At 56.2% G+C, this 24,822-nt stretch overlaps 1 protein-coding gene across 1 annotated transcript; it reads right to left on the bottom strand.

The window, feature by feature from the left end:
* Positions 1-625: 625 nt before the first annotated feature.
* Positions 626-10,456, bottom strand: LOC125627962 (T-cell-interacting, activating receptor on myeloid cells protein 1). The gene is made up of 9 exons (XM_048832621.2): positions 10,232-10,456; positions 9,970-10,005; positions 7,664-7,948; positions 4,209-4,499; positions 2,736-2,858; positions 2,202-2,229; positions 1,892-1,941; positions 1,328-1,365; positions 626-1,068 (listed from the first exon to the last, which is right to left on the bottom strand). The coding sequence occupies exons 1-9, from the start codon at positions 10,410-10,412 to the stop codon at positions 919-921; spliced, it is 1,182 nt and encodes a 393-aa protein (XP_048688578.2). The 5' UTR covers positions 10,413-10,456; the 3' UTR covers positions 626-918.
* Positions 10,457-24,822: the final 14,366 nt, after the last annotated feature.

Below are 24,822 nucleotides of genomic sequence, written 5' to 3'. Positions count from 1 at the left end.
TATCAATCAATATTCATGGTGGAAAAGGAGTTTCTATTCTCCTTATTCTGCATCTATCTATCTGTGGGCTTGGGCTTCTCATTTCCCCAAGATAATAAAAAGAGTGCCCACCTGAGTGCTAAGATACGGGTTCATGAATACAGACCTTGTAGTACACACCTAGAGTGCAACATTGCACAGGGCTGTGTTACATGTCCATTGAAAGTTACCTTATTTTCAGCCGAAGCAATTTGAGACCATCTATTTGTATAATTTGAAAATATAGTTTTCCTTCTTTTATTCTAAAATTTTATTTTAAAATTTGTCTTAAGTCAACTTAAAATATCTAAAATAACTGGTTGACTATGCCTTTTTTATTGCTTAGCAAATTCTGGAGTTCTGTACAGCAACACAGACCCTTCTGCAGCTTCGCCCCGAGTCAGGGTGTGAACCCCGGCATCCTGCCCAACGGACGACCTTCCCCAGAGGAGCTGCAACCCAGCGCCAGGCGAGGGGTCCCTGTATAACCAGCACCCCACCCCAGATGGGGCTGCATCCCTACGTTGGAGTCCCTGTATAACCAGCCCACGCACCCCACCCCATCTCGCCCAGGTGTTACACACATTCACAGCAGGGGCCCAGGGGGGCTGGTTTGTGGTTCTGTGTTTATTACAAAGCTGGAGATTAACAGGATGCAAAATAACATAGACAGCCTCGGCACATCCTCTCCTCATCCCGGTGCTAAGCCCCCCACACCGGCCCTACGTGTGGGTCTGGACGGGGCAGGGGGCCAGCTGCTCGATGGGACGGGGCAGTAGCAGGGGGAGGGCAGCGTCTCCCCTAAATCTTCTTAGAAGCAGAGTTCTCTGGGGCTGGCGCTGCAGGGGGGGTGAGTCTGTCGCCCCCTGGGGCCAGGTGCCCCATGGCTGCAGGGGGCTCTCACTGCGGGGCCCCCCGGGCCCTGTTGATTGCGGCGTACACGCTGGGCTGGGCAGACTCAGGGGCAGGGGCCGGTTTCCCCCGCTTGGCCTGCAGCACCTGGACGTCCAGCTCGGCGTAGGTGAGTCCCTGGGCACTGGGGTCGGGCTCCTGGGGCAGGAAGGGGAGAGAGTCACTGGGGTGTGTGTGAGCGTGTGTGTGAATCTACCAACACCCCAACACACACACAGCACAGGGTACACACACACACATAAGCCCACCACTCTCCTACCAGCCTGACCCCCACCCCACGCCACTGAGTGTGCCAGGAAAGGTGTATTTGTGGGAGGGGGGCTGTGAGGGAGCTACTGGGGCCCATGTGGGGCAAGGTTGGGGGGTCAGGCCCCATGGGGGAACAGGGGACGCTTACCAGGGTCTGTGGCTCTTTTCCCTCGTCGATAGAGGTGTCTGCGGAACAGAGACACTCGCTGAGCTGCACCCCCGGCTGGCCCAGAGCAGGACCCCACACCCAGCTCCAACCCCCCATATCCATCCCAGGGGGTCAGAGCCTGGCAGAGCCACCCCCTCCCCGCCCCACACCATGGGCCAGAGTCATTAGCCCAGTGTTACAGAGAGGAAAACTGAGTCACAAAAATGTCGAGGGGGTTACAGCGGGGGCAGGGGGCTGGGAGTCAGAAATCCTGGGTTCTCGCCCTGGCTCAGGAGGAGAGTGGGGTCTAGCTAGTGGTTAGAGCAGTGGGCTGGGAGCCAGGAGTGGACGGGGAACTAGAGCGGGAAGGGAGGGTGGCCCCAGGGAGCTCCTGGGAGTCCAACACTCTCAGCTGACACCAGCTACCTCTGGGACCCCCTCCTTAGTCCCGCCCAGCAGCAGCTGTAAATCAGACCCTGCCCCATATGGGTGGAGCCCCCCACTAGCCCCGTCCCTCCCTGGGGTCCTGCCCCACTCTGGTACCCCCTTGGGTGTGTTACTCACAGACGGGGTCTTGCTGAGCCGATGCCTTTAATGCCTCCATAGGGCTGGTGCTAAAAGAGAAAATTCCCTTGTAAATGTCATATCCCCCCACTGCGGAGAGATTCCCCAACACACCTAGAGAGCCCCCCATCCTGCCTCACACTGAACCCAGTTCCCTAGAACCCAGGACTCCTGGTCACAGCCCAACACACACACCCACACCTCCCTGCTGTAACCACTAGACCCCACTCCCCTCCCAGATGAAGGAGAGAACCCAGGAGCCCTGTGACCCCGGCAGGTCGATTGGGAGAGGGAGGAGCCGGGTTCCTACCTGCTGGGTCTCGGTGCAGCTCCTTTTCCTGCAGAGGGACACAAACCAGAATCCCCCATGAGCAGATCGGGATCCCCCGGTCCCAGCACAGGGCAGCACAACACTGTAACATGGGCCGGGGCGGGGCAGATTAACTTTGGGGGGCTTTTCCTGTCCCTATTCCTCCCTCCTTAGTGACTCGCTATAACAAACCTGATCCATAGGTCGGCTCCCCTGGCACCCCATGTACCAGAGAGGCACGGTGTCTGTGGCTCTTTATAAAGGGACCCCCTCGCCCGGTGCTGAGATGCGGCCACCTCTGGGGTGGGGCAAGGGGACTGGTTATATGGGGACCCCTCAGCCTGCGCTGAGATGCGGTCCCTCTGGGGTGGGACAGGTGTGTGTGTACAGGGATAACCCATGCAGTAGAACCCCTTGCTGAGCCCCCACCCCACTCCTGGGCTTTCCCGGCACCGTCCCCCATCCAAGCCGTAACGCCATCCTGCCCTGCTTAGCGGCAGGTTTAACCCTTTCCTCGCTGGGTGGGGCACTTACTGGCTCGGGTTTTTCGGAAGCAGAGGAAGGCCACCAGGAGGAGGAGGAGGCCGGCGGCTGCCGCGCTCGCCCCGGCGATGATGTGGCTGGTCAGACACTGAAGTGCCAGAGATCCCGATTCTCCTGGGAAACAGCAGCAGGCTGTGAGTGCTGGGAGGGTCTGGTCTGTTCCCCCCCAGCCTCTCCCACCCCAGGCAGCACCCAAGGGGCTGGGACACCACAGGGCACAACCAGGAAAAAAATCTATGGGGAGGATGTTGGGGGGTCCTAGGGTATCAAGTGGGGTCAGATCAAGCAAGATTTGGGGGATTTGTAGTGCTAGGGGACACTGGGCTGCAGTGGGCTGGGGGCTCAGTAGGAGGCATTCACCCCATCGGTCAGAGCTGGCCCCATTGCCCCAGCATGGCACTGGGGGAGCTGTCTGATCCAGCCTGGCCGTCATTTCTAAGGCATTTCACCCCCTTCCTCATGGCCACACTGACTCAGGCCAAAGGGCCCATCTAGCCTGGTATCCCGCCTCCCATGCTGGCTGCCCCTGGCAGCGTCACATGGACCTCAGGGCACCACCCGCATGGCCACTGATGACCCCAGCTGCCCCCAGAGGGGGCCTCCAGCTGCCCTGTTAGCGAGGCGGGTTCGTGTCTGAGCAGGAGACTTCGCTCCCTGCCCAAATCCATTGGCAGGGGGGAGCCACTGCCCCTGAGAACAGCCTCCATCCCTCCCCTGGGCAACCACTGAGGGAAGCTGCCCCATAATCTGTGACTCAAGAGATTCTCCCCTGGTCCCACACTGGACTCTCACTCCCCCCTGCGCCCCTGGGCCGGGGTGGGGGGACAGAGTTCTCGGGTCTTGGGGCCGTAGTTTTGGGGGGGGCAGAAAGTAGTAAATGGGTTGCGGGGCTGCAGTGGGGGGACGGAATAGTGCGGGACTGTGGGTGGAATAGGGGCGGGGCCCTGGGGAAGGGAGAGAAAGGGGTGGGGCTGTGGGCGGGGCTGCAGGCCGAGGAGGTGGGACAGGAGTGGGAGGGCAGGTGAAAAGGTGGGGAGCGACTCCCCCTTGCTCTGGCCCAGGGCCCCAGGAAACCTTAATTCAACTCTGCCCGTGACTCAGCATCGATCGTTACTGTCAGTCCCGGGGAGGGGGGTTTGTGGCTGGGGACGGTGCTGGCTGGGCAGCCCCTGGGCCCTGACTCCTCTCTGAGTCCCCAGTGCGGGGGCAGCCGGGGGAGCATCCCCTGGGAAAGGCCCCTGCTGTGCAGCTGCCCCTGGGGACAGGGATCCCCCCTCCCTTGGCACCAAATCTCCAGGAGCTGCTGCTCCCCCCTGGCTGGGGAACCCCCCAGTGACACTGTCCCCGCTCCCTGTCCAGGCGAGTCCTAGGGCTCTGGGCAGAGCCTGGCTCTGAGCATCCCATCTGGGTGCCGACCTTCTGAGGGTCCGGCTGGGAGCGGGGACGTGGAGCCGGGCCCCTCACCTGCTACCACCAGCTGCACGGGGTGGCTGGGCTGCGAGGAGACGAAGGGCTCTGACCGGGGCCGGTAGCTGCAGCCGTAGCTCCCTCCGTGCTGCCGGCCCACGGTGGGGATGTGGAACTCGGCCCCGTCCCCAGCAGGGTCCATGTGTCGCGGCGGGTTCAGGTCTCCAGCCTTGTGCAGGAAGAACCTCACGTCCCGGCTCTGCCCCTGACACCGGATGGTGACGTCTGTCCCTGCGGCGGTGACCCCAATGGGGCTCAGAGAGATGGAGGGTCTGGGCAGGCTGGGATCTGCGCACAGGAGACAGGCTGTGAGAGCCAGACCCGGGCACCCACCCAGCCCTGGACTCCAGCAGCAGAAGAGAAGAGTGAGGGGGGATTTGATAGCAGCCTTCAACTCCCTGAAGGGGGGCTCCAAAGAGGATGGAGCTGGGCTGTTCTCAGTGGGGGCAGATGACAGAACAAGGAGCGATGGTCTCAGGTTGCAGTGGCGGAGGTCTCCTTTGGATATTAGGAAACACTATTGTGACGGTGCCCCCATAAGGCTTTATGAAAATATACTTGTCAATGTATATATGTGTGACGAAGTGGGACTGTTCTTAATGTTTCCTCTGAATTGTGTGGGGGTGCCTCAGTTTCCCCTAGGCAGTTCTTAAGTATCTAGGGGGTGGGGTAAGGGTGTATGATCGTTGCAGAGCCCTAGAGGGCAGGTGTGTGCAGGGTCTAGAAACAGAGAATGGCCGACACCCTGTTTCCTGACACCTGATGGCCTGGGCCCTTCCCCCCTGCAAGGTGAGAGATAAAGGGTTGGAGAACAAAGGAATCAGGTGCCCTCCTGGCCTGGGAAAGGGACAAAGCCCAGAGGAGGAGGGGCTGGAGAGAGTTTCAGTTTGGGGCTTGCTGGAGACATGGAGTGAAGGGCAGACGTGGTTGTCTGGCTCACTGCCCCCCAAAATGGACCCAGCTGAGGGGTCCGGTTCTCTGCACATACAAGCTCTGTTTTAGACCATGTTCCTGTCGTCTAATCAACCTCTGTTTTACTGGCTGGCTGAGAGTCACATCTGACTGCGAAGTTGGGGTGCAGGACCCTCTGACTTCCCCAGGACCCCGCCTGGGCGGACTCGCTGTGGGAAGCGCACGGAGGGGCAGAGGAGGCTGAATGCTCCGAGGTCAGACCCAGGAAGGTGGAGCCGGGTGAGCTGTGTGTCCTGCAGACAGGCTGCTCACAGAAAGGCGACTGCCCCAGAGTCCTGACTGGCTTCATAGAGAGCAATTCCAGAGCATCCTCTGCCCCTTCGTGCGCTTCCCACAGCGAACATATCTCTGTCAAGGTCATCACCTACTGAATCTATTCATCCTATTTGTATGCATGTGTCATTATCGCATTCGAAGTTATGAGTATCGGCTGCGTACTTGTTTGATTCTGAGTAGGTTTCAGTGAAGCAGTTGGTCAGCTTCCTGAGAAAGGACTGTTCTCAGTAAGTGCCCAATCAAGAAGCCCTTAAGCCAACAATGAACTTGGAGACGCCAGTCCACCTCTGGGCTTTCCCAGGAATGTGGCGTGGCTGGTAAGGAACTCAGTCCTGCGTGGACATGTGACTTGCCCTGGTGACTCTAAAACATCATTTTGTAGCTTGACTTTACATAGGAGAGAGGAGGGGGTCTCCACCCACAAGAGCAAGTCTATTTAAGCTCATGGGAGACCCCTCCATTTTGTCTTCAGCTGGCTAAAGAGAGAGCCTCTCCACCCCCAAAGATACCTGAAAGAAACTGGAACAAAGGACAGTAACTACAGGGGATGTGAGTGATAGCTGGACGCAGACTAGAAGGAGATTTGTCTGTAAAAGGAAGCTTACTGGAACTGGTGAGGTTTTTATCTGTATTAGCCATGGCTGCCTAGTTCTTGGGGTCCTCATAGGCCGTGTGTGGCCCCTGCCTTATTCACTGCATCCCCCCCCTCCCCCTGAGCAGAGGGCGACTCAGAGGCTGCTCGCTGGAGCCTGGCACTATTGGGCCTGAGGGCCACACAGGAAGGAAGTCAGCCCCCTGGGAGGCAGCGAAGCGTCTTTATACCCATTCTACAGGGGGAAACTGAGTCACATTCAGATTCACTTTCCTTCGTGAGCTCCCAGGGGCAGGGATGGTCTCTTCACTCTGTGTTTATGCAGCGCCGGGCACAACGGGGTCCTGACCATGGCAGGGGCCCTACATGTTCCCCCAACACAAGGGTGTCACAGAGTCCCTGGGCGATGCTCTGGAACTGCTCCCCATGAAGCTAGTCAGGACTCTGGGGCAGTCGTGTTTCTGTGAGCAGCCTGTCTGCAGGACACACAGCTCACCCGCCTCCACCTTCCTGGGTCTGACCTCGGAGCATTCAGCATCCTCTGCCCCTCTGTGCGCTTCCCACAGCGAGTCCGCTCAGGTGGGGCTCCTGGGGAAGCCAGAGGGTCCTGCCCCCCAACTCCGCAGTCAGACGTGACTCTCAGCCAGCCAGTAAAACAGAGGTTTATTAGATGACAGGAACATGGTCTAAAACAGAGCTTGCAGGTGCAGAGAACAGGACCCCTCAGCTGGGTCCATTTTGGGGGGCAGTGAGCCAGACAACCACGTCTGCCCTTCACTCCATGTCCCAGCCAGCCCCAAAATGAAACTCCCTCCAGCCCCTCCTCCTCTGGGCTTTGTTCCTTTCCCGGGCCAGGAGGTCACCTGATTCCTTTGTTCTCCAGCCCTTTAGCTCTCACATTGCAGGGGGGAAGGGCCCAGGCCATCAGTTGCCAGGAAACAGGGTGTCGGCCATTCTCTGTGTCCAGACTCCTGCACACACCTGCCCTCTAAGGCTCTGCAATGATCATACACCCTTACCCCACCCCCTAGATACTTAAGAACTGCCTAGGGGAAACTGAGGCACCCCCACACTATTCAGAGGAAACATTAAGAACAGTCCCACTTAACGGGGTCCTGACCATGGCAGGGGTCCTACATGCTCCCCCAACACAAGGGATCCAGTGCTATTGAGGCCAGTATTTGCAGAGTTCTCCCCTAACTGTGGGCATCTCCGTTTGTGGGCGGTCGGTCTGAGATCCCCCAAGATTGAGGCCCCCCGACAAAGAAGGACACTTTTGAAAACCGCGATGTGCTCCCATCACACAGAGTCTGTGGCCGCGCCAGGAGAACAGAGGGGAGGGGATCACAGGATTAAATAGCGACTCACGGTTCCTACGCACAAGGGACAGCGTTAAAGTCACCTCCCTGACCCGAGTCCCCAGGGGCTGCTGCTCCCCCCTGGCTGGGGAACCCCCCAGTGACTCCGTCCCCTCTCCCCGGCTGGGCGTCCCCACTGCGGCGTCAGGGCTCAGGGCAGAGCCTGGCTCTAAGCGTCCCATTAGCACCGAGCCCCCGTGAGGGTCAGACTGGGGGTGGGGCTGGGAACGGGGACGCCGAGCCGGGCCCCTCACCTGTCACCGCCAGATCCACGGGGTCGCTGGGGGACGACACGGCGAACGGCTCCGATCTGTTCTGATAGGAGCAGCTGTAGATCCCCCGGTCCTCCTGGCGCACGTTGCTGATGGGAAACACAGCCTCCAACCCGTTCGAAGCCACAGTTTGGCAATGGCTTCCCTCTTTATTCAGCACGAACCGCATGCCCCGGTGCTGCCCCCGACACCAGACGGCCACTGCTCCCCCCAGGGAGACCCCCCAGCTGGGGCTCAGGGAGATGCTGGGTTTGGGATAGCTGGGCTCTGCAGGGGGAAGCAGACAGGCCGTGAGTCCCAGGCCCCGTCACCCAGTCCTGGAGCCTGTCCTCAACACGCGGCCTCCGTGGGGGGTCAGACCCGGTGGCCCTGGGGACGGACTCCTGGATGCCTTTCCACAGGGGCCCAGAGTTTCCTCTGAGCCCTGGGCTAACAGCATGAGACACGGAGCAACCCCAGCCCCCGGGGGCCCAAAGCTCTGCTCCCAAGTGGGTGACACACCAGTCCAGTCTCTAGGGGTCCATTCACGCCCTGGCTTCTCTGCTGGGAGGGGGCTGGGAGCCAGGACTCCTGGGTTCTGTCCCTGGCTCTGGGTGGGGCTTGGGGTCTAGGCAGGAGAGCAGGAGGATGTGGGCCAGGACTCCGGGTTCTGTCCCTGGCTCTAGGAGGGGAGTGGGGTGTAGTGGGGAGAGCAGGGAGGATGGGGGCAAGGACTCCTGGGTTCTGTGCACATGTAACGGGGCTGTTGTCCCCTTACTGACATTCACTCGGGGTGTTTTGGTTGCTCGCTCCCAGCACCAAGGGGAAGGGTCGATGGGAATCCAGGACCCTGAGACCGACAGTCCCCAGGAACAATGGGGAGAGGCCAACGCTCCAGGTGAGCCTGATTGCCAGGGCCAGCGGGCTAGTCAGGAATCCAGGGGGTCCCATCCTCTGGGTGAGCTGGAGTTGCCTGGGGCAGACAGAGGGGGGCTGAGCTAAGGAGAAAGCAGGGGCCCGAGCTGAGCTGGGAGCACCCAGAGCCGGGCCAGCCAGAGGGGCCAGAACAGCAGCCCGGGGAGGAGGTCCGTGCTGGGAGCAGAGTCAAAGCAGCAGCCCACAGAGCAGCCCTGTCCCCGGAGCTGCAGCCACCGGAGCCCAGAGACGCTGGCTGTGACGTCCCCGGGCCACAGAGCGGGGTGACGGGTTTTCCTTTCACCTTCCCCATTTTTTTCCTTATTTTTAAAAATTGATTCTTGTGTAATAAATTGTTTGTAATGATCAGGGGGTCAGGGGAGCGTCCAGCGCAGAGAGAGCACCCGAGAGAGGGGACACCCTCGCCCCTTCCTGAAGTGACCACAACAAGGTTGGGGGTCGAGTCCCCCGGGAATCTGGGGCCCAGCCTTGCCGGGGTCATGAGGACTCTGCCACACGGGAGGGAGGAAGGGGAGCCCTCGAGGTCAGGCAGGCCGCTGGGTAAAGGGAGTGGGAGCGAGGACTCAGATCCTTTCACCAGCCAATCCCACCGGGGTGGGTATAAGCCAGGAAAGTTCCCCACAACAGCGGGACCATTCCCCCGCTTACACACAGCACCACCCCTGACTTGTAGGGGACTGTGAAAGTCTCTCCTATCCACTGAGGTTTATAACCTTCAGCTCCGCCCGTCACCCCCTAACTGATGTGTTACCTGGGAAAGGCCCCCCTGCTCTGCAGCTCCCGCTGGGGGCAGGGATCCCCCCTCCCTCAGCCCTGAATGTCCAGTGTCTGCTTCTCCCCCCGGCTGGGGAACCCCCCAGTGACTCTGTCCCCTCTGCTAGGCTCAGGGCAGAGCCTGGCTCTGAGCGTCCCAACAGTGCAGAGACCCACCTTTCCCCAGGCCTTGGGATCGCGGGGTGGGCGGCTGTGAGTGCAGGGGAGGGACGTGTTGGGGCGGGGGCTGATCTGGGGGGCTTGTCCCCCATGGCTGCACTGACCGTGAACGTTTTGGTTACCCCGACGGGATCTAGAGCCCACGGATGGGCGCTGTTAGCGTTTGTATGAGCTGAAATAAATCCACATTTCCCGCCCCCCGCAATCTTCCCAGCCTGAGGGGGCAGGACACTGAACCAGTGGATGGTTCCCATCTGCTTTGTCAGACCCCGGGAGCGAAGGTCGGCTCCTCGTTACTCCCTGGTGGGGCAGGGCAGAGAGGAACTGGGACGGGTTTGAGCGCCCAGGGGGAGTTTGTGTTGAGTTTTGGGTAAGGTTCAGGACTCAGATCCCCTCCCCCATCCTTGATGTTACTGTTCTCCCCCCAGACTGATACTCACCTCCCCACGCCCCGCTGTGCCCGGCCAGCCAGCAGCCTGGAGAGGAGACGGCTCGTTAGTGACCAGATCCCAGAGCAACTGGATCCCTCACCCTGGTCTCATTTCCACCCCACCCCACCCCACCATGGACACACGCCCTGGTCTCAGATCCCCCCTCCATGAGCAGATGCCCTGGTCTAAGATCCCCCCTCTTTGGGCACACGCCCTGGTCTCAGATCCACCCCCCACATAGACACACGCCCTGGCTGTCTCCGATACTCACCAAGGAGGACGGTGAGAGCAGACGCCATGATGGGGCAGTGGGGGGCCCCCCAGCGCTGCCACCAACACCCCAGTGTCCAGCTCCACCCAGCCTGAGGCCCGAGTGCGAGCAGAATGAGGAACTGCGCCGGGGGCTGCAGCCCCAGGAAGCCCGTTATGCGCTCGGCCCCTTTCTTCCCCATCAGCTGGTTTCTCTGCAATCTCCAGCCCAAATCTACCGCGGTCAGAGCAAAGCCAGCTCCCTGCAACACCCAGCAAACCACATCGCCTCCTGCAGCTGCCTGGTCCCACGCCACCCCCCATCAGCCCCCAGCCCCACATGGGAGCTGCCCAGTCCGGGGACCAGCTGGGAACAGGGGAATCTCAGGAGGTGTCAAAAGGTGTCCAGGCTGCCCTGAGCTTTTCCAACAGGCCCGTCTAGCCTCCCTGGAGGAGCAGCTCAGAGCAGAGGAGGGCTTCTACCCCCCACACACAGTGCCCCCCACAAAGACACCCTCTCCCAAGGAGCGGGACAGAGATTCCTTCCTGACCCAGCTGGGCCCAGCCCCAGCCCTGCAGCATGAGGGTGGAGGCACCTGGCCAACCTCCTTCTCAGGTACCATCGCTGCACACGCCGTTCTTAGCTGAGTGATGTGGCACAGAGACACGAAGGGGAGGTTTGAGCGGGGTGGGAGTTGTGGTTTCTGGTCCCCGTGAGCAGGGGAGGGAGGGGTAAATGTAGATCCTGAGTGGATAAAGGAGCAGTGGATAAATCCGGGAAAGGGGAAGTCTGGCCAGAACTGGCGCTCACTTCCTGTTTCTTCTACTGCCAGTGAAATTCTGTGAAAACCTGATGCCCGGCATCTACCCTGTTATATACCCCGGCTCTGGGAGGGGAATGGGGTCTAGTGATTGGGGGATGGGGGTGGCTGGGAGCCAGGACTCCTGGGTTCTCTCCTGGCTCTGGTTGGGGGGGTGGGGTCTAGTGCTAAGAGAAAAGGATGCAGATTTGAGCCAGCCCCCTATAGGTGAAAGACCCCATGTCCCTTCCCGATCCCATACCAGGGGCAGTGGGTCTGTGCATCTCAGGGCCCAGGGCAGAGCTCACCTCAGGATGCTGCAAAAGGGACACGGGGGGTGGGGGGGAGCTAACCAGCCCCCCAGAAATGGGAGGGGGCAAGTTAACAGGGACAGAGCTCAAGAGAATCTCCCCTCCCCCACCCCCGGCAGATGCCCAAGCTCTGGCTCCCCAGCTTGTTTACCCTTCACCCCCCACCCCCGACATTCATGCATTGGGATCCTCAGCCCCCTGGACTGTATCCCCTCCCCCGTACATGTCCCACCATCCCGTGTCCCCTCATGTCCCTGTCCCCCTCTTTCTGCCCCCTGGCCTGTGTCCCTGTGACAAAGTGGGACTGTTCTTAATGTTTCCTCTGAATACTGTAGGGGTGCCTCAGTTTCCCCTATGCACTTCTTCAGTCTCTAGGTGCTGGGATAAGGGGGTGTAATTGTTGCAGAGAAAGGGCCAGTGTACATAAATGGCCGACACTCTGTCTCCTGGCAACTGATGGCCTGGGCCCTTCCCCCCTGCAAGGTGAGAGATAAAGGGGTTGGAGTACAAAGGGATCAGGTGTCCTCCCGGCCCGGGAAAGGGACAAAGCCCAGAGGAGGAGGGGCTGGAGGGTGAGTCGGTTGGGGCTGGCTGGAGACATCTAGTGAAGTGCAGACAGGGATGTCTGGCTCACTGCCCCCCAAAATGGACCCGGCTGAGGGGTCCAGTTCTCTGTACCTACAAGCTCTGTTTTAGACCATGTTCCTGTTGTCTAATAAACCTCTGTTTTACTGGCCGGCTAAGGGTATGTCTACACTATGAAATTAGGTCGAATTTATAGAAGTTGGTTTTTAGAAATCGTTTTTATATAGTCGAGTGTGTGTGTCCCCACACAAAATGCTCTAAGTGCATTAAGTGCATTAACTGGGCGGAGTGCTTCCACAGTACCAAGGCTCACGTCGACTTCCGGAGCGTTGCACTGTGGGTAGCCATCCCACAGTTCCCGCAGTCTCCGCCGCCCACTGGAATTCTGGGTTGAGATCCCAGTGCCTGATGGGGCAAAAAACATTGTCGCGGGTGGTTCTGGGCACATGTCCTCAGGCCCCCCCTTCCCTCCCTCCCTTCATGAAAGCAACGGCAGACAATCGTTTAGCGCCTTTTTTCCTGAGTTACCTGTGCAGACGCCATACCACGGCAAGCATGGAGCCCTCTCAGCTCACTGTCACCCTACGTCTCCTGGGTGCTGGCAGACACAGGATTGCATTGCTACAGAGCTGCAGCTCATTGCCTTGTGGCAGCAGACGGTGCATAGGCCTGATAACCATCGTCCTCATGTCCTAGGAGCTCTTGGCCGCCTCAGTAAGGTCGGTCAGGAGCTCCTGTGCAGACATGGCCGCAGGGACTGAAATAGGAGTGACTCGAGCAGGTCATTCTCTTCAGTCCTGCCGGCAGCCCTATTGCACCGTCTTCTGCCAACCAGCCAGGAGATGAGGATGGCTAGCAGTCCTATTGCACCGTCTTCTGCCAGCCAAAGATGTAAAAGATAGATGGAGTGGATCAAAACAAGAAATAGACCAGATTTGTTTTTTATTCTTTTGCTCCCCTCTCCCTCCGTGAAATCAACGGCCGACAATCGTTTCAGTGAGCTCTGTCAGGGGCACCTGGAAAAGTTTAATGGAGATTCAGTCCTGCCTGGAATAGCAGGGGGAGGGATAGCTCAGTGGGTTGAGCATTGGCCTGCTAAACCAGGGTTTTGAGTTCAATCCTTGAGGGGGCCATTCTGTATGACAGTTGTTTTTGTTTCTCCTTGATGTAAAGCCACCCCCTTTGTTGATTTTAATTCCCTGTAAGCCAACCCTGTAAGCCATGTCGTCACTCGCCCCTCCCTCCGTCAGGGCAACGGCAGACAATGGTTCCACGTTCTTGCCGGCACCCAGTGCCGAGAGGCAAAACAACAGGAGGGTTTGGTTCACTACCCGGTGTGCTTCACCCAATAATTACAACGGGGTGGAGAAGCAGAAAAGTTTATTTGAAGCTTCAAAAAGGTACAGGGAGAATAAAATCTCAAATCCTGCACACAGAGCAGGAAGTTACACAGGCGTTTATACATCCTTTCTTCAGCATACTTATCCAATAGCAAGCTGCCCTAAGTATCCATATAGCCAGCCAATCCAGTTACCAGCTAGTTCACTTGTTCTCTGTATCATTTGTTAAACTATACATAAAGCTGCTTTATTCAGCATTTTTCTTCCATATCTGCCCTGTTTGGCCTTGTTTAGTTTCAGGCAGTCTGACTCTACAACATATTGTTTCAGATCCTCAGCATAACTGCTGTGAGTGCCTCTAGGCGGGGGTGCCAAGGACACTTGGGCCTAGTACGCAGAGCTGCTGCGAGTGCCTCCAGGAGGGATGGGGGGCGGCCAAGGACACTTGGGCCTAGTGCGAGGGGGCTTCATTGATACTTGTGGTCTTCCATCCCCTCGAGTTACCTAGTGGCCATGCCCCAGTGTCCCCAACAACTCCCTCCTTTGAGAACACTCAACAGCCTTGGCTCTGAGTTTTCTCACTTGGGCTACTTAATTCTTTACAATAGGACTTTGCATAAGCACTTTGTGATAGCCCTGAAGAGAATGACTTATTAACTTCTGCAAAAGGGCCCTGAAACATGAGACGGCACAGCATAATACCATTAATACAGTTAAGGCAAGGGGAGCGTCAGCTTTCAAGCAAAAAAAAAAGAAAAGAAAAGAAGGAAGGAAGCTATCTGTCAAGTTCCTACCCCAAGTAATCGTAAGCGGCTCAGGGCATTTCTGGGTATGGCAGGCTTTTGCAGGATCTGGATCCCAGAGTTTGGACTGTGGGCTAAACCCCTGTATGACTGTGTAAAAGGAGAAGATCATGACACCTTCTATTGGATCCCAGAGGCTGACAGGGCATTTAAAATCCTGAAAAGGAAGTTGATGGAAGCCCCAGCTCTGGGCTTGCCAGATCTCTCTAAGCCGTTTCAGTTGTATGTACATGAACGAAGGGGGGTGGCCCTAGGAGTGCTCACACAGCTGTTAGGAGCATGGAGACATCCCATGGCTTATTAGTCTAAGCAACTGGATCAGGTTGCAAAGGGTTGGCCGGCATGTTTACGGGCTGTCGCAGCTATTGCCCTAGTGCTTGAGGAAGCCGAGAAGCTAACATTGGGAGGGGTTATGCAAATCTATACTCCCCATATGGTCTGAGCCTTATTGGATGCAAAGGGAGGGCTTTGGCTCACCCAGGCTCGGATTGCTCGGTACCAGGCTAAGCTGTTGGAGAACTCTGACGTCACCTTACAGCCTTGCCCCTCCCTTAACCCAGCCACCCTCTTGCCAGAAACAGAGGAACAGAAACATGACTGTTTAGAGATCATAGATGTCCAGTACTCCAGCCGTCCAGATTTAAAGGATGTACCCTTCCCAAATGCAGATTATGAGTGGTACACTGATGGTAGCAGTACTGTAATAGATGGGCAAAGGAGGGCGGGTTATGCTGTTGTGACGCTCCATGACACTGTGGAAGCTGAAGGTTTGCCTGCTGGGACCTCTGCCCAGCTGGCCGAACTAATAGCCCTGACCCGTGCACTTGAACTGTCAAAAGGAAAGCGGGTCAACATTTTTACCGATTCAAAGTATGCTTTTGGTGTGCTGCGTGCTCATGCTGGCCTATGGAAGCAAAGGGGAATGCTGACAGCCCAAGGCTCCCCAGTCAAGTACGGGCCCCAAATCCTCCGGCTCCTAGAAGCCGTACAACTCCCCTCGGAAGTGGCGGTGGTACGCTGTAAAGCCCATCAAAGGGAGGATCAAGATGTGGCCAGAGGTAACGCCCGGGCAGATAGAGAGGCTAAGCATGCTGCCACCCTGCCATCCCCTCAGACTGAGAACGCCCATATGCATGCCCTTATCCCATCAGTAGGGGAGCTTCCAACCCCTCAGTACTCTGGGGAGGAGAGACAGCTAACTGACAAACTCGGTCTCTGGGAAAAAGAGGGATGGCTCCATTCCCCGGAAGGGAAGGTCCTCTTACCAAAGGGCCTGATCCAGCCTGTGCTGCAGAAACTACATCAAACCACTCATGCTGGCAGGGAAGCACTTATCCAGCTAATGGGAAAATACTTTATCACTTCCGGGCTCCGACCCCTGGCTGCCCAGGTACAAGCGGACTGCTTAGTCTGCCAAAAGAATAACCCCCGACCGGGACATCCTGTGCCACCAGCTGCCCTAGAACCCACTCCGGGCCCTGGACAAGTGTGGCAAATAGACTTTACTGAGTTTCCCCGGACCCAAGGGTTCAAATATCTCCTTGTCATAGTGGATCGGTTCAGCGGACAGCCAGAAGCCTTCCCATGCCGTAACTGCACTGCCAGAACAGTGGCCCTCAAGTTTGTTAAGGAGATCGTTCCTCGCTTTGGACTCCCCCGTGGATGGAATCTGACAACGGGACACACTTCACGTCACAAATCATTCAAAGCATCTCACATGCCTTATAGGTCCCCTGGAAACTCCATACACCCTGGAGACTGCAAGCCAGTGGGGTAGTGGAGCGTACCAATCAGACCCTTAAACGGCATCTCTCAAAAGTGTGCCAAGAAGCCTCACTGCGATGGTCTGATGCTTTGCCCCTTGTCCTACTCCGTATCTGCGTTCTCCCAAAGGGTAGATTAGGGCTTTGTCTCTTTGAAATTATGTTTGGAAGGGCATGGCCTATGAATGGCACCCCGGTTCTGTCAGGGGAATGGGAGTTGGGTAATGGTTTTTTGTCACAGTATATGTGTTCCCTGTCTGCTGTTCTCTTGTCTCTTCACAGGTATACCAAGGATTCCCAGCCTCTCCCCTTGGACTCTCCCGTCCACTCCTTACAGCCCGGTGACTCTGTGCTTGTTCGTACCTGAACAGACGAGCCTCTCCAGGAAAAGTGGAAAGGACCCTATACCGTCCTGCTGATCTCCCATACAGCGGCAAAGATCGAGGGACACAAGAACTGGATCCATCACTCTCGTCTGAAGGCAGTACCCGCCCCCTCGTAAGCAGAACAGTGGACCGTCCAACCTGCTGACTCCTCATCTAGTTACGATCTCGGGCTAAAGCTACTGTTTAAAAGACACAAATAGTGGGCACCTTAATGCTAAAATGGGCCCACCCAGGTACTGGAGACCCTGGGTTGGAAAGACTCTGGTGATAATTAATTGGGTAACATTGTTATTCTCTGTATTGGTATTTCCAAACCGTGCATATCGGGAGCATAACTCCTTTGTTTCGCTTGCGCACCATGTTGCTAATTTAACAAACCAGACTGATTGCTGGGTATGTGCTCTGACTCCACTGTCCCCCAGAATGGGAATGCCCCTTGACATGCTGCCCCTGACCCTAGCAGAATTGGCCACCACCAAAGAGCAAAAAAGAACAGACTCGCTGTTCTGGAATAAGACCTCTTTACAGCAAGCCACCTATCAGGACCAGGAGTATTCGGTTGCAGTACTCACTGAGGGAGTGTTATGTTTTACCCGAAGCCAATCTGATCACTATGGGCGTCCTGTGGGAAAAAGCTCCTGTGTTATTACACAGTGGGCTGATGGGTACTGGATAAAGACCAAAAGGGGAGGCCAGCAGTGTGGGTGTAATGGTTCCTCCCCTTTTAGGGAAACTCTTACAAATAATCTTACCACAAAAGAAAGGTTTGGAAATATAACTTGTTGTCCAGTTAATACCTCCAATGTAGCAAGCCAATGGTGGGTTTGTAGTGGTCCCTATGGGAGTGTAATTTGAACGGCACAATTAGAAACGCCCCCACTTGCACCCAATCAGGAGGATGGGATGCCCCCTTTAGGGGCATATGAACTGTTTGGAAAAGCAGCCAAAGCAGCCTTAAAGATCCCAGGAATCCCCTTAAGAAACAGTCCTTACTGGGCCCTACAGGGTCACTATTTTGTATGTGGCTGAAAGGCTTACAAGGTGCTGCCAGCCAACTGGACCGGTAGCTGTTATATAGCTCATGGAGTTCCTCATCTGTCCATAACTGCCACACTGCCCAAAGGAAGGATTAGAAATGCCCGAGACACCTGTGTTGAGTCACGAGAAAAGACCCTGCGGCAACTGACTACGGCATTGGAGGGCAATATGAAGAATTCCCTCACAACAGAGAAGCTTGTAGGGTGCTCTGTACTGGGAATACTGTTTACCGGGCCAGCCATGGCACACATAGGCCGCTATACTATAAGGCTGTAAATGGTACTTGAGAAAGTGGCCTTAGAGTTAGAGGACTCGGTTAGTGATTTAGGGTCAGCAGTAAAAACATTAAATAAAGAGGTACAGCAGCTCAGGACGTTTTCCCTCCAAAACAGGCTGGCTTTGGATTATCTCTTGGCACCACAAGGAGGGGTTTGTGCCCTCGTCACGCCCCGATGGTGTGATCTGTAAATGATAGCAGTTATGAGATCTATGAAAAGGTGGTACAGGCTGAGGCCCGTGCCCGAGCCAGAGCACAGGTTGCCTATACTGCCCCGGAGAGTGATTGGTTGCAAACCTTGTTTTCAGGCTGGGTTTTTGTCGTCTTGGCTTGGTGGTTTATTTAGCCTGTTATTGAAACTTCTCTTTCCTGTATTGCTTGTATTAATGGTATTATGCTGTGCGGTATCATGTGTCAGGGCCCTTTTGCAGAAGTTAATAAGTCATTCTCTTCAGGGCTATCACAAAGTGCTTATGCAAAGTCCTATTGTAAAGAATTAAGTAGCCCAAGTGAGAAAACTCAGAGCCAAGGCTGTTGAGTGTTCTCAAAGGAGGGAGTTGTTGGGGACACTGGGGCATGGCCACTAGGTAACTCGAGGGGATGGAAGACCACGAGTATCGATGAAGCCCCCTCGCACTAGGCCGAAGTGTCCTCGGCCGCCCCCCGTCCCTCCTGGAGGCACTCGCAGCAGCTCTGTGTACTAGGCCCAAGTGTCCTTGGCCCCCCCGCCTGGAGGCACTCGCAGCAGTTATGCTGAGGATCTGCAACAATATGTTGCAGAGTCAGACTGCCTGAAACTAAACAAGGCCAAACAGGGCAGATATGGAAGAAAAATGCTGAATAAAGCAGCTTTATGTATAGTTTAACAAATGATACAGAGAACCAGGGAACTAGCTGGTAACTGGATTGGCTGGCTATATGGATACTTAGGGCAGCTTGCTATTGGATAAGTATGCTGAAGAAAGGATGTATAAAAGCCTGTGTAACTTCCTGCTCTGTGTGCAGGATTTGAGATTCTATTCTCCCTGTACCTTGTTTGCAGCTGCAAATAAATTTTTGTGCTTCTCCACCCCATTGTGATTATTGGGTGACGCACACCGGGTAACGAACCCCTGCTGTTGTTTTGCCTCTCGGCACTGGGTGCCGGCAACAACGTCTTTTTTCCGTGCAGATGCCACACCACGGCAAGCATGGAGCCCGCTCAGATCACTTTGGCAATTAAGAGCACATTAAACACCACGCGCATTATCCAGCAGTATATGCAGCACCAGAACCTGCCAACGCGAAACCGGGCGAGTAGGCGACGTCAGCGCGGTGACGAGAGTGATGAGGACATGGACACAGACTTCTCTCAAAGCACGGGCCCTGGCAATGTGGGCATCATGGTGCTAATGGGTCAGGTTCATGCCGTGGAACGCCGATTCTGGGCCCGGAAAACAAGCACAGACTGGTGGGATCGCATAGTGTTGCAGGTCTGGGATGATTCCCAGTGGCTGTGAAACTTTCACATGCCTAAGGGCACTTTCATGGAACTTTGTGACTTGCTTTCCCCTGCCCTGAAGCGCAAGAATACCAAGATGAGAGCAGCCCTCACAGCTGAGAAGCGAGTGGCAATAGCCCTGTGGAAGCTTGCAACCGCAGACAGCTTCTCGTCAGTCGGGAATCAATTTGGAGTAGGCAAATCTACTTCAGGGCTGCTGTGATGCAAGTAGGCAACGCAATCAAAGATCTGCTGATATCAAGGGTAGTGACCCTGGGAAATGTGCAGGTCATAGTGGATGGCTTTGCTGCAATGGGATTCCCTATCTGTGGTGGGGCCATAGACAGAACCCATATCCCTATCTTGGCAGCAAGTACATAAACTGCAAGGGGTACTTTTCAATAGTGCTGCAAGCACTGGTGGATCACAAGGGATGTTTCACCAAGATCAACGTGGGATGGCCAGGAAAGGTACATGACTCTCGCATCTTCAGAAACTCTGGTCTGTTTCAAAAGCTGCAGGAAGGGACTTTCTTCCCAGACCAGAAAATAACCCTTGGGGATGTTGAAATGCCTATAGTTATCCTTGGGGACCCAGCCTACTCCTTAATGCCATGACTCATGAAGCCATACACAGGCAGCCTGGACAGCAGTCAGGAGCTGTTCAGCTACAGGCTGAGCAAGTGCAGAATGGTGGTAGAATGTGCATTTGGACATTTAAAAGCACGCTGGTGCAGTTTACTGACTCAGTTAGACCTCAGTGAAACCAATATTCCCACTGTTATTACTGCTTGCTGTATGCTCCACAATATCTCTGAGAGTAAGGGGGAGAAGTTTATGGTGGGGTGGGAGGTTGAGGCAAATCGCCTGGCCCCTGCTTACGCACAGCCGACACCAGGGCTGTTAGAAGAGCACAGGAGGGCGCCTTGCACATCAGAGAAGTTTGAAAACCAGTTTCATGACTGGCCAGGCTATGGTGTGAAAGTTCTGTTTGTTTCTCCTTGATGAAACCCGCCCCCCCCTTTTGGTTCACTCTACTTCCCTGTAAGCTAACCACCCTCCCCTTTCCCTTCGATCGCCGCTTGCAGAGGCAATAAAGTCATTGTTGCTTCACATTCATGCATTCTTTATTAATTCATAAGACAAATAGGGGGATAACTGCCAAGATAACCCGGGACGGGTGGTGGAGGAGGGAAGGACAAGGCCACACAGCACTTTAAAACTTTTTTAATGCCAGCCTTCTGTTGCTTGGGCAATCCTCTGGGGTGGAGTGGCTGGGTGGCCGGAGGCTCCCCCACCGCATTCTTGGGTGTCTGGGTGAGGAGGCTATAGAACTTGGGGAGGAGGGCGGTTGGTTACACAGGGGCTGTCGCAGCAGTCTGTGCTCCGTATTAGTTTGATCTTCAAGCAGCTTCAGCATTGAATCCTGCCTCCTCTCATCACGCTGCTGCCACCTTTCAGCCCTCTCTTCAGCCCGCCACCTCTCCTCCCCGTCATTTTGTGCTTTCCTACACTATGACATTGTCTGCCTCCATGCATTTGTCTGTGCTCTGTCAGTGTGGGAGGACAGCATGAGGTCAGAGAACATTTCATCACAAGTGCATTCTTTTCGTCTTCTAATCTTCACTAGCCTCTGGGAAGGAGAAGATCCTGTGATCCTTGAAACACATGCAGCTGGTGGAGAAAAAAAGGGAGAGTGGTATTTAAAAAGACACATTTTATAGAATAATGGGTACACTCTTTCATGGTTGCTGTTAACATTATATACATAGAACATGTGCTTTCGTTACTAGGTCGCATTTTGCCTCCCCCCACCGTGTCGCTAACCCCTCTCCCCACCACATGGCTAACAGCGGGGAACATTTCTGTTCAGCCACAGGCAAACAGCCCAGCAGGAACGGCCACCTCTGAATGTCCCCTGAAGAAAAGCACCCTATTTCAACCAGGTGACCATGAATGATATCACTCTCCTGAGGATAACACAGAGAGATAAAGAAAGGATGTTGTTTGAACGCCAGCAAACATACACTGCAATGCTTTGTTCTACAATGATTCCCGACTACGTGCTACTGGTCTGCCATGGTAAAGTGTCCTACCATGGTGGAGGAAATAACGCTGCCCTCCCCAGAAACCTTTTGCAAAGGCCTTGGGAGTACATCCAGGAGCGCTTTATGGAGATGTCCCTGGAGGATTTCCGCTCCATCCCCAGACACGTTAATAGACTTTTCCAGTAGCTGTCCTGGCCGCGAATGCCAGGGCAAATTAATCATTAAACACACTTGCTTTTAAACCATGTACACTATATAAAAAGGTACACTCACCAGAGGTCCCTTCTCCGCCTGGCGGGTCCGGGAGGCAGCCTTGAGTGGGTTCGGGGGGTACTGGCTCCAGGTCCAGGGTGAGAAACAGTTCCTGGCTGTCGGGAAAACTGGTTTCTCTGCTTTCTTGCTGTGAGCTCTCTACCACCTCATCATCATCATCTTCCTCATCCCCAAAACCTGCTTCCGTGTTGTCTCTCTCTCCATTGAGGAAGTCAAAGCACACGGTTGGGGTAGTGGTGGCTGAACCCCCTAAAATGGCATGAAGCTCATCATAAAAACGGCACGTTTCGGGCTCTTACCCGGAGCGGCCATTTGCCTTTCTGGTTTTCTGGTAGGCTTGCCTCAGCTCCTTAAGTTTCATGCGGCACTGCTTCGGGTCCCTGTTATGGCCTCTGTCCTTCATGCCCTGGGAGATTTTGACAAATGTTTTGGCATTTCAAAAACTGGAACAGAGTTCTGATAGCACGGATTCCTCTCCCCATACACCCATCAGATCCCGTACCTCCCGTTCGGCCCATGCTGGAGCTCTTTTGCGATTCTGGGACTTCATCATGGTCACCTCTGCTGATGAGCTCTGCACTCACCTGCAGCTTACCACGCTGGCCAAACAGGAAATGAGACTCAAAAGTTTGCGGGTCTTTTCCTGTCTACCTGGCCAGTGCATCTGAGTTGAGAGTGCTATCCAGAGCGGTCACAATGGAGCACTCTGGGATACCTCCTGGAGGCCAATACTGTCGAATTGCATCCACACTACCCCAATATCGACCCAGCAAGGCTGATTTCAGCACTAATCCCCTTGTCAGGGGTGGAGTAAAGAAATCAGTTTTAAGAATCCTTTAAGTCGAAAAAAAGGGCTTTGTTGTGTGGACAGGTGCAGGGTTAAATCGATTTAATGTTGCTAAATTCAACCTCAGCTCCTAGTGTAGACCAGGGCTGAGAGTCACGTCTGACTGAAAGTTGGGGGGCAGGACCCCGCCTAGGCAGACCCGTTGTGGGAAGCGCACGGAGGGGCAGAGGATGCTGAATGCTCTGAGGTCAGGCCCAGGAAGGTGGAAGCCGTGTGAGCTTCTTGCCCTGCAGACAGGCTGCTCACAGAGAGGAGACTTCCCCAGAGTCCTGCCTGTCATCGTGGGGAGCAGTTCCAGAGCATCGCCCAGGGACTCCGTGACAGTCCCATCCCCCTTCCCCCTCATTAGGTCCCCATCCCTCCAATTCTGCCCCCGTCCCATGTCCCTTCACCACCCTTGTGTCCTCTCACGCCCCTGTCCCCTCCCCCGTTCTGCCCTATCCCCATCCCCTATCCCCTCACACATCCCGACCTCCCTCCCTGGGGCAGAGAGGGGTGTAGGGTGTTGTGGGGGCAGGAGACTGAGGGGAAAGAAAGTGAGTGACCCAGGACTGAGGGGACAGAAGTAGGAGGGGGGTAGTGAGAGGGGAAGCTGCCGAGGGGTAGAAATGGTAGCTCCCTCCTGGGGGGCACTGTCTGCCCCCTCCCCCCTTACACCCCCAAACAATCCTGGCCCCCAGCTCTTACATTTGCGGGGAGCCTGTCTGCCCTCAAACTCCTGCACCCATCCCGACCCCTCTCCCCTCAATCCCCTTCCCGACATCCCCAACCTACTTCCCTCAAACTCCCGGCTCCCCCCAGCTGGCTCCCCCCAAATGCCCGCCATGGGAGGGCCCAGAAGGCCTGGCGGCTAAATCACTCTGGGCCCTGTTGTGTACATGGAGACGCAATAAAGGGCTGGAAGTGCGAACACGCCCCAGCTCCTGCCCCACATTGAACAGGGTTAATCACGGGCCGGGGCAGGGTCCAGAACCCGCAGCCTGCTCAGCCCCACGGCAAACCCCCCATTGACCCCTGGGACCGGCTGTGACAGACCCAGCAGAGCAGGAACCAGGGAGCCGTGGCAGGCGCCGTGTGAAACGAGGGGTTTGTTCCAGCCCCGGCCCCATTCGCTGGAGCGAGTCTCTAGCTGGAAAATCCCCCGGGTTTGGGCGTCTCCCCGCTGGCCCCGGAGATGCTAGCGACTGTCCTGGGGGGCAGAGGAGCCGGTGGAGCTGTGAAAAGTCCAACCCCATTTCCTCCCAGGTTGGGGGTTTCAGCCAGGGGAGGGACGATGGCGTCGGGGTCCCTCTCTCCAGCCGCTCTGCTCAGGACATCTCCGCGGAGCAGGGTCGGGACGGCCCGGGGGGCCCAGGAGACAGGGGGTGGCAGCCACGAGGGTGAAGCAAGTCTCTCTCTTTAAGGCCCCAAAGGGAGGTGGGTGGCACAGCCCATCCCCACAATATTTTATCTGGGAATGAGGCCTCGTTTCCGACACCCCAATTTTGGTTCACAGATTTCTGCTCCCCAACTTCTCCCGTGTCCCAGACATGCCCCAGCCCGGCCCGTGGGGTCTGTCTGGTGGCCGCTCGGGTTGGACAAATCCCGTCTTTCTGTCTCGCCGACTTTCCCCCCAACGTTCATTCGTCCAGGTTCTCGTGAGACTGCCGGAACTTCTCACTCGCCTTCGTCGGCTGAACCCACCACGAGGGGACATTGGGAGGCTCCGGTATCACAGCCCCCCCTGGGGTGGGGAGATTTGGGGGGCAGGGGAGAAGGAAACTCTGAGGGTTTGTACAAGAGAAATACAGGGCAGGGGAGGTCTAGGGAGAAAGGGGAGAGAGAAAAGGGGCTGGGGGACCCCGCTGAAGAGAGAGGAGGGGGATGGACACCGGGCGGGGGGCAATAAGTGCCATTATTCCAGTGCCACGCAAGACGCAGGCTCCCCGCTGTCCACTGACAGCCCTGGGCAGAGACTGGCCCGGCAGCGCCAGTGCGTGGGACCCAGCGCTGTCACCATGAGGTGAGCTTTGCCCTGGGCCCTGAGCTGCGCAGTCCCACTGCCCCGGGTATGGAATCGGGAAGGGACTCGGGGCCTTTCACCTCCAGGGGGCTGGCTCGAATCTGTGTTCTTTTCTCTTAGCACTAGACCCCACCCCCCCAACCAGAGCCAGGAGAGAACCCAGGAGTCCTGGCTGCAAGCCACCCCCACCCCCCAATCACTAGACCCCATTCCCCTACCAGAGCCGGGGTATATAACAGGGTAGGTGCCAGGCATCAGGTTTACATAGAATTTCACTGGCAGTAGATGAAACAGGAAGCGAGCACCGGCTCTGGGCAGACTTCCCCTTTCCCGGATTTATTCACGGCTCCTTTATCAACTCAGGATCTACATTTACCCCTTCTTCCCCTGCTCATGGGGACCAGAAACCACAACCCCCACCCCCCTCAAACCCCCCATCGTGTCTCTGTGCCACATCACTCAGCTAAGAACGGCGTGTGCAGCGATGCTACCTGAGAAGGAGGTTGGCCACATCCCTCCACCCTCATGCTCCAGGGCTGGGGCTGGGCCCAGCTGGGTCAGGAAGGAATCTCTGTCCCGCTCCTTGGGAGAGGGTTTCTTTGTGAGGGGCACTGTGTGTGTGTGGGGTAGAAGCCCTCCTCTGCTCTGAGCTGCTGCTCCA

This window comes from Caretta caretta, chromosome 23 (genome assembly GCF_965140235.1).
Source record: "Caretta caretta isolate rCarCar2 chromosome 23, rCarCar1.hap1, whole genome shotgun sequence".
In the NCBI taxonomy this organism is placed as follows: domain Eukaryota; kingdom Metazoa; phylum Chordata; order Testudines; family Cheloniidae; genus Caretta; species Caretta caretta.
Note: the sequence above shows the minus strand (reverse complement) of the source record. Positions and strands in the feature narration are given on the sequence as shown.